Source organism: Octopus bimaculoides, chromosome 2 (assembly GCF_046866305.1).
Source record: "Octopus bimaculoides isolate indiv1 chromosome 2, ASM4686630v1, whole genome shotgun sequence".
NCBI classification, from domain to species: Eukaryota; Metazoa; Mollusca; class Cephalopoda; order Octopoda; family Octopodidae; genus Octopus; species Octopus bimaculoides.
The window spans coordinates 163,119,075-163,129,673 of NC_142929.1; the positions used below are offsets into that span (position 1 = coordinate 163,119,075).

General features: G+C 36.4%; 1 protein-coding gene across 1 annotated transcript in view; it reads right to left on the reverse strand.

The window, feature by feature from the left end:
• Positions 1-6,530, reverse strand: part of LOC106867513 (uncharacterized) — a 26,335-nt gene extending 19,805 nt beyond the window's left edge. Inside the window, exon 1 of the mRNA XM_014912400.3 lies at positions 5,695-6,530. Within this exon, the coding sequence (XP_014767886.1) occupies positions 5,695-5,776 (82 nt within the window). The 5' untranslated portion in view covers positions 5,777-6,530. The remainder of the gene's footprint in view (positions 1-5,694) is intronic.
• Between the last annotated feature and the right edge of the window lie 4,069 nt (positions 6,531-10,599).

Consider the following 10,599-nt stretch of genomic DNA (forward strand, 5'->3'; position numbering starts at 1 on the left):
GTGAAATCTGGCTGTCAGTAACTGGTTGTTCCAGTCATTCAAGTTAATTTATGGACAGATTCGTTAAAGCATCAATTGTTGTTAAGTTACAACCATTTACGTTCTGGATTTAAAATCCACCAATATCAATTTTGAACTTCTTTCTCCTAGTATAGATCTAATTAAATACCAGTAAAGTACGAACTATTATCATTGATATATTCGACTGAAACAAATGTCTTACAGAATTCTTGAAGCAAGAGAGTACGGCTGAAAATACAGAACAAATCTTCTTAATTCTGCTTTGGCTTTAAATGCGGATGAGGTTATGCACACCAACGGCCCCCATATTTCTCTGAGTACTGACCCTTAATATTATAAGTTAAGTAATATTTGATATAATCATTGTAGTGACTACTCAAAATTCTAATTTCTTAAAGTCGATTCCAACCCGGGCACGTTGACAACTGTCCGTCAACGGGAGCAATTGGTCGAAACTAGCTATCCAGCTTTTGTTTTCGTTTGCGACGATCGCAGTACACGCACTTTTCTGTGCCATATATTTGACGAGACTTGCTTTCTTCGTGCATTTGTTAAATATTCATTAGGAGTTTAATACACGACAGTTATGATGTGGAATTTATATGCTTATTTTTGATTTTTTTCATTATCTACTGACGTTATCAAAAGTTAAAAACTAACTGGTTTTTCTTAGAATATTATATTTTTCCTAACGTTCTTTTTATACGCGTTTGTCTGCAAGGGATATTTTCTTAGTTCACTTTGAATTTAGGCCATTTTGGATTGCCTAGAGGATATTATATTACTATATATTTTCGGATATATTAATTTGACTGGCATTTTACACCTTTTTTCTGAATCTAAATATTCTGGCACAATAGAAAGGATCGTCGGTTATGTCTGATGTAATCATCAATTAAATATGTGATTTTAACCAGTTGAAATTCTTCTAGGCGATATTTGGATATACTTGACATACATGAAGAATTATCTTTGATCTTAATTCTACTTGAATTTATTGGTATTTGATTGCTTGATATAGTTAACTAAATTCGCTTAACATTGAGTGCTTTATAGATATCTGCCTGGGTTTATTAATGCCTTTTACTTCTTACATGTATATGCATATGTATACGTGTGTGTGTTTATGTATGTATGTATGTATGTATGTATGTATGTATGTATGTATGTATGTATGAATGTATGTATGTATACGTATATACAAAATAGCATTCTTTGACAAAAATTGGTAATCGGAGAACCACAGCCGAAAGCTATAGAGAGCATAGCAAAAGGCCTCCACCCAGCAGTGGGAGAGAAAGGGCTGATTTGAAACATAGATAGATAAGCAATCAAATATACAGATGAAGAGGGAGGCGCAGGGCGTAATAATGAGATAACGAGATAATGAGATAAAGAGATAATGATACAGTGATAGAGATTAAAGAGAGAGAACCAGAAAGAAAATGAGAATGAGGTAAGACAGAGAAAGATATGGTATTTGCTCAGAGAGAAAGAGATGGGATTAAAGAGACATGCATAGAAAGAAAGGAGAAATAGAGGCATCCATATATATGTACTTACACACTTAAACACACCAATAGGAATGAGGAATTACTTTAGGGACTGTTCTAGATTATGCACACACAAACACACACATGCACACGAACGTGTGCATGTATGTGCATGTGTGAATGTGTGCGTATGCGTGTGTGTGCGTGTGTATACATACGCTTGTGTGCGTGTGTGTATGTATATATATATATATATATATATATATATATATATATATATAGTGAGTTCAAACAAGAAAAACGACAAAAAAGACAACAAAAAACAACAACGCGAGTACGTGATACAGATATTGTGTTACTGGACGCTTAGGAAAGGAAAGAAAGAGAATTTGACGTTTCGAGCGAAGCTCTTCGTCGGAAATATAGGAAAGTCCAAAGAAGGGAAGACGGGGGAAGAAAAAATCGCCAACGATATACATATGTATATATATATACAAGAATAAGGGCAGAGAATCGTCAATTAATAATAGAATTAATAATTAACAATTTTGCCAAGTAGTTCAGTATGAAAAAAACCTTTATCGGTAAAACTATTTATCATCATAAATATACAGGGATTAGCAATTGAGTTGCTTCTCCAACATACTGAAAATTTAGAAATAGCAGTCAAAGAACTACTGATTCCAAACTACAAATTTTTCTCTAAAGCGGATGGCGATATTTATGGCACACATAGAACAAAAAACCGGAGGGAAAAGCGTATCCAATTAACGATTCGTATCCAATTAACTAAAGGCTTGGTTTGTTTACGCTTTTCCCTCCGGTTTTTTGTTCTATGTGTGCCATAAATATCGCCATCCGCTTTAGAGAAAAATTTGTAGTTTGGAATCAGTAGTTCTTTGACTGCTATTTCTAAATTTTCAGTATGTTGGAGAAGCAACTCAATTGCTAATCCCTGTATATTTATGTATATATATATATATATATATATATATATGCGAATGCAAATTTAATAAGGCCACGTTAAGTAGCATGCGCAAATTTGAACTTTCTCATTTCTAGGCTCGTGACTAGCTGCTAACGACACCAATTCGGAGATCGCTAGCTTCTTAAACGTGGCCGAGTCCTTCGTGTCCAGAGTCAGGAAAAAGTTGGAGACATCTGGCCAGGATCTGTCACGGTGGCCAAAAGAAGGAAACATAAGTGTTCAAACGGCATCAGGGTGGCTGAGTTCGTTGATGATGCCCAGCAATTCTTGGACATCAACGATAACCTTAGCAAGTCGATGAGAACTTTCACCGAGCAGCTCATGTTGAGGCAGTGCCGAAGTCTACGATCAAACTTGTGGTCTACGAGAACGTCAGGTTCGAGTCTAAAGGTCCGGAATAACTCTGTTATTATGTGACCCCAATATCATATGACCTTCTAGCCTTCCGACCTTGAAGATTCTGGTTTGCTGCATGTGAGATCTCGTCGTTTTGCATATAATCACTTCTATAGCCACGTCGAGACTGTCATTTGGTCTGAGGATAATTTTGTTGTATGGCCTGCTTCTTCGCTGTATTTTGCTGAAATGCGTCAGCCGTTGTTTAAGGAGCATACTGTTTTGTTTTGTTTTTTTTGCTTGTTTTTCCTTGTATTTTCCTTTTGCTCTCAGTTACCCGGCGCACCCTGTAAGAGCATAAGTATGTATGTATATGTATATCCAAGTATATACATACTATTACACACACACACACACACACACACACACACACACACACACACACACATATATATATATATATATATATATATATATGCATATATATGTATATACATATATATATGTATGCATGTATATATATATATATTTAGATAGATATATAGATATATAGATATATATTATACATATTTATACATATCAATGTGTGTATATATGTATATGTATATATATATATATATATATATATATATATATATATATATATACATACATATATATATATATATATATATATATATATATATATATATATATATATATATATATATATATATGCATATAAATACATAAACACATACATAGGTACATATTTACATACATACATACAAATGTGCGTATATTTGTATATATATACATATAAATACATAAATACATACATAAGTACATACATACTCTGTTATGGAATACATTCATAAACAACTCAAGGAATACTGGTGGAATACTTCCATTAAAACGTAAAACGTCTATCAAATGTAAACATAAAAGGCCGAATATTGTTGTTTGGAACAGAGGGCAAAGGTATATACCATCATAGAGGTCAGCTGCCCTACAGATATAAATATCTCTTTGAAAATTAAAGAAAAAGAGGATATCTTTGGCTAAATGCTTCAAAACCTCCAGCTTCTATATCCAGACTATGAATTCATATTCATACCAATAATAATTGGGTCACTAGGTTTTGTTAGTAAATGCTTAAAGGAGAATCTGGATAAATTGGGGTTTTCAGAAAGGGAAATCGACCAGCTAATTCGTACATTACAAGTACAATCTGTGAGTGGAACGGTAAAAATAAGCAAGATTTTTTTCGCAAGTTTCAAATGTGAATTTGTCTGTGTTAACTACATCCCAAAGATGGAGCCGTGCATCTTTGTTGGAAACCAGCTCCCTCCTCAGTAGAAGATTTATAATATTTGAAAAATAGAAGAGACATACATACATACAGGACACACAGCATGTTTTTAGTTTTTGTTCACCCTTCATGTTGATATTCATAATTGGCATCGCCACTTTCCCTCTACATCAATACGCACATGATCGCTTCTGAGTCTATGATAGCTGAGCTGAATAAGCCTTGCTGATGAGATCTAATGAGATTGAAACATGTCACTTACTGTCACCCGCTAATTGGTGAAGACCACTGCTAATGTATCATAAGCATGTGTGTGTGTGTGTGTGTGTGTGTGTGTGTGTGTGTGTGTGTGTGTGTGTGTGTGTGTGTGTGTGTTGCGTTAAGAATATTCAAGTCTTTCACATATTTTTATGTTTTAAAAACATATTGAATATATGATTGAGTTCTAGTTTTATATTTTTTTTATTGGGTGTTCTTTTTTCCCCCATATTTTGAAGTGAGCTCCTTATTTGAAGCAGTAAATCTCACAGTTTCTCCAGCATTTATCTGCTTTTACGGTTATATCTTCAGGATGAAGGGATACTGGAATGTGCTATTAACTCTTTACAGTAAGCGGAGCCAATATGACTGGTGCAGACATTCCAACCAGAATTTTTGTGAATGCCTAGAAACGTTGATAACACATTTAGGAACTTTCCTGTTGAGCTTTCAATACTAATTATCTACAAAAATCGCTCTGTCCCATACATGCACACAAATACACACACTCACACATGCACACACGCGCACACACGCGCACACACACACACACACATGTACTTGCACACACGTGCGTGAATAAGTACAAAGAGTAACGGAGAGAAATTAAGTGATTACATACATACAAACATGCATGAATACATACACACATACATGTGCATGCATACAAACATACATACATACATACATACATACATATATGCACTCATACATATATATATAAATACGTACACGTGCATACAGGTAGGGAGATAATATAGATAGATAGATAGATAGATAGATAGATAGATAGATAGATAGATAGATAGATATACGTACACACATAGGAATATATGTGTGTGTGTACATATATATTTCAACTGTATGCATGTGTGCGCGTGCGCGTGTGTAACAATATAAAAAGAAAGTTGCATCCACAATATAACCAGTGAAAGAAATAGTATGGGTAGTGGGTAGTACAATTTGCATAATTTAAAGTTAGTAGTAGTAGTAGTAGTAGTGGTAGTAGTAGTAGTAGTAGTAGTAGTCATTCGAGCAGCTCGAAATAGCAGCCAAATCGTCCTCAGATCACCATGGCTAACAACGTCTGCGCTGTCCGGAGTGCGCTAATACTAAATAGAATAATAAAGAGCTGCCGTGCCTGGGATGTTTTTCATCATATTTCAGCTCAATCGTTACTGAACTGAGATACAACAACAACAATATAGCAAAACTAAGGAACTTGACGAAGAATAAAATTTCAGGTAAAAAAAAAAAGACAAAAAATTCAAAACAACAACAACAACAAACCAAAAGTTCCCTTTTACCTGTGGCATCCATAAAGGCCTCAAAATTTTCGGGCAATTCTTCGCCCTGCTTCCATTTTCCGCGGAAAAGATCGATCGACATGGCTGATTCGATTTGGTTTTGATGGAGGAAATAATACTTGATGTGTTGACAAAAAAAAATTGAGTGAGTGAGTGAATGAATGAATGAATGAAAGGAATAAAGAAAAAAATATATCAATCAATCAGTAAGACGTGGTGGTTAGACCATGTAAGATAAATGTCCGTATCGTATTCTTTTGCTGCGGTTGTTTTGGTTGTGGTGGTGTTTCGTGGGGGTCCTTTTTGCACTGAACGCAGCAGGCAATATGCTGAGCGGGCACAGTTGGGACAAATGTTATGTGAAGCGAGTGCAAAGGTTTGTTATTTCAGTGAAGTAAGGAGGGGAGAAAAGAGGCGGGCAGCAGATATACATACATATACAGTCACACACATTTACACATACACACACACACATAAACGTCACAGTAAAAAGGAAAAAGAAAAGTAAACAGCAATGCCGACAACAAAACGTTCGCAGTTACCTCCCTCTATCCTATCCTTTTCAGTACTTTCTTCAAGTTTACTTCTACAACTCTTCCATTTCTCTCTCTTCCCATCTGCTCATCAACGGTGCGTCCCCCTACCATCTCTCTCTCTCTCTCTCTCTCTCTCTCTCTATCTCTCTCTCTCTCTCTCTCTATTACTATCTCCCTCTCTCACTCTCTTTCTTCTCTCAACCTCTTATTATCTTTCACTTTCGATCTTCTCTCGCTTCTTTCACCATTCCTACAAACTGTAATCTCATACGTTTTCTCTTATTTCACTCTTCTTCGCTGTTTCATACTTCAACCACCATCTTCCCCTTTCTTTCTTCAATACCCAACTCCACTTACAATCTCTTACTGACCACCCCACTTTTAGTCTCTTCCTCACACAAGCATGCGCGCGCACACACAATGCGATTTTTTTCTTTTTTGCTTTTGTCTTTTTTTTTCTCACGTTATTTTCGTAATTCTTTTTCAGGATGTGCCTCTTTCCCCTCACTTAATAAGTTTATCATAACCTTCTCTCTTTCTATTCAATCTCATTAGCACTCACCCCCTATCTTTATATCTCTGTCAATCTCATTCAACTCTTCTCTTTCGCTATCTTTATTTCTTTCTTTCTTTCATCTCTTCATTCAGTCATTCATTCAATAATTCTTTGTCTATCTGCCCACCCCTCCACCTATCTATATTTGTACCCATCATACAGCTATAAATTTATCTACCCCGTCTATATCGATGAAGTTATGTTATCATCAATCTACTTTTATCTAACTATATTTCTACCCAACCACACATCTATCTATCTATCCATCGACCAATTTCTCCACATAACATGTCCGCCACTACATTCCTCCATGGCAAGATTTAATTTGTGTATACAAATTTAATTTGCGGTCCATGGGAAGAGCCGTTTTAACGATGCGTCCTGCCCAGCTCTTCGAAACGCCGGTGTTAAAACGGGGGTAGCTGATGAAGTAGAATGTTCTCTGTGTGGCTTGTGTGTTTTCTCGTCTCTGTTTTGTTTACAATGTCCTGTACCCAGATATGCACCTATACATACAGGTGGATGTCGGTATGCACATACCTGTACGTATATATGCATATACTCATTTACTATTTGTTTTTACATATATATATAGAGAGAGAGATAGATAGATAGTTAGTTAGATAGATAGATAGATAGATAGATAGATAGATAGATAGATAGATAGATAGATAGATAGATAGATAGATATATTAATGTTGGTATTCATGTTCAACTATAATAAAAACAATTTTACATTAATCTGAAGGATTACTCTATACTTTTGTACAGTACAAATTTAATATTCTTATACAAGGATGTTGCTGACAGTGACTTCGAAGTTGTCAACAACTTCGAAGTCACTGCCAACAACATTCTTGTATAAGAATTATGGAATCTTGCAACACAAATTCATAAACGTATATATGCGTTCTTTTATTCTTTTACTTGTTTCAGTCATTTGACTGCGGCCATGCTGGAGCACCGCCTTGAAGGGTTTTAGCCGAAGAAATCGATCCCAGGACTTATTGTTTGGAAGCCTGGTACTTATTCTATCGGCCTATTTTGCCGAACCGCAAAGTTACGGAGACATAAACACACCACCATCGTTTGTCAAGCGATGGTGGGAGAGAGAACAAGACACACGCACACACACACGCACGCACACACACACATTTATATATATAATATATATATATATATATATATATATATATATATATATATATATATATATATCCTATAGTTTATTTTTCTTTTATATTTTAAATTGTCTCCCTCACTCCCCACTCCCTCTCCTTCTTTCTCTCTCTCTCTCTCTCTATCTCTCTCTCTCTCTCTCTCTCTATATATATATATATATATATATATATATATATATATATATGCATATATCCATACATATATGCACATACCTACATCTATATGTATACATACATGCATATATGGGTACAGGACATAAAAAAAAACGTTAAACACAATGAGAAATGAAAACATAGAAAACGAACTTTTTTCGAACAACGAAAAACACAAACAGAGAAAACAAACAGTGAAATGAGACATGCAACATAAAGACTGTACCCCTTCGTCAGTTGTCCCTGTTCCATCTACTCCGCGTTTCGAAGGAAAGACAATTCGCGACTTCGTTGAAACAGTCCTTCCCGCAAAACAAATTAAATAAAATTTGGGATTTTTTGCGGAGGGTGAAAGTGTTAACAAGAACAGGACAGTGAGAACAAGACAGTAAAAACAAACGCTGAGGGCTGTTGAGCCGCACGACGGGCTTCTCTCAGTTTGTCTACCAAATCCACTTACAAGACTTTGGTTGGCCTGAGGCTACAGTAGAAGACGCTTGTACTTCTTTGAGCTGTCAATTTCTGATGAAGTTATAGGAACGCCATTGTACAGCATGTCTTGGGCATTTTTGAATCTGGTGGAACCCATGGCTCTCCGAGTCTGATTTCTTCCAGAAAGAACAAACAGAAAGAAAGAATGACCGAAAGAGAAGACGTGAAGCCCCAAACACCACCAACCCACTACAGGATTGGTACTTTAATTATTGACCCCTAGAGGCATGAAAGTCAAAGTTTACCTAGACTCTATTTGAACGCAGCGCAGTGAGCCGGAACGATTACCGCAAAGCAATTTAGCTGACGGTCTAACGTCTCGGCCAATTCGCCACCTACCATCTATCCTTTCATCTATCCTTTCATCTATCCTTCCATCTATCCTTTCATCTATCCTTCCATCTATCCTTTCATCTATCCTTTCATCTATCCTTTCATCTATCCTTCCATCTATCCTTTCATCTATCCTTCCATCTATACTTTCATCTATCCTTCCATCTATCCTTCCATCTATCCTTTCATCTATCCTTCCATCTATCCTTCCATCTATCCTTCCATCTATCCTTCCATCTATCCTTCCATCTATCCTTCCATCTATCCTTCCATCTATCCTTTCATCTATCCTTCCATCTATCCTTCCATCTATCCTTCCATCTATCCTTCCATCTATCCTTCCATCTATCCTTCCATCTATCCTTCCATCTATCCTTTCATCTATCCTTTCATCTATCCTTCCATCCATTCTTCTATCTATCTTTCCATCTAACTATTTATCATTTATTTGTCCATCTAGCTATCCATCTATCTACTAATTATCTGTCCACCTATTTATCCATGTAGCTACCGCTTTATCTATCAATCAATCTATCTATAGTTCACTTTTCTTTCATATTTCAAATTTTCTCCCTCTCTCTCTCTCTCTCTCTCTCTCACACACACACACACACACACACAAAGTTCTACTTCTCAATATCCTTTTCTACTTGAAGTTTCCCCTCTCTCCCTCGCTCTCTCCATCGCTTTCTCCTTCTCGCTCTCTCCTCCCTCTCTCTCTCTCTCTCTCTCTCTCTCTCTCTCTCTCTCTCTCTCTCTCTCTGTGTCTATTTATCTATCTATCTCCTTAAAAGAGCCCGACTATTTAATATCCTTTTCTAAATGGAATTTCCCCTCTCTCCCTCTCTCTGCCTCTCTCTCTTTCTCTCTGTCTCTCTCTCCCTCTCTCTTTGAGTCATAATATACCTTCTCCCACTTCTCTCTCTTTCTGTTGATAGCCATTTCACTTTCAGCCTCATCAGTTTTACCCTCTCTGTTCTTTCCCTCCTATCCAATCCACGCATAATTTTACTCATCTCTCCCTATCTATCTATTTATCTATCTATCTATCTCCATCTATCTATCAACCCTTCTTTCTTTCTTCTTCGTCCTTCACGTACCCCTTCCCTCACTTTTTCACACAAACGCATTCATGTTCACCCACATTCACAACGCCCTCACAAAAAAAAATCGCATTTAACCTCATCGATCTCCTCGAGCTCATAAAAGTTGTGGGAGGTTTTGTCTGCTCCTCCTCCTCCTCAACATCATCCTCCCTTGACTAATTAATGTCAAAATACACATTCACATAAACACATACATGTCCACACACACACACACACACACACACACACATACATACACACATGCATAATCATATTTATAGTCATAAAGACACACTTATATACACACTTACGCATCCATGCATATTTACGCGCCTACTCACTCAAAGGCTCTCATACACACACAATCGTATATAGCCAAATACACATACTCATACACAAACATATCTACATACACGCATACACGCACAGTCGTAAATGTTTACGCACTTTCACCCGCATTAGTTTGCACATACACATTCACACACAATACTACTGAACAAAGTACATTTACACACACAAACATGTCCTCGTACATAAATACGTACGCATACACTCGCAGCATGTATACA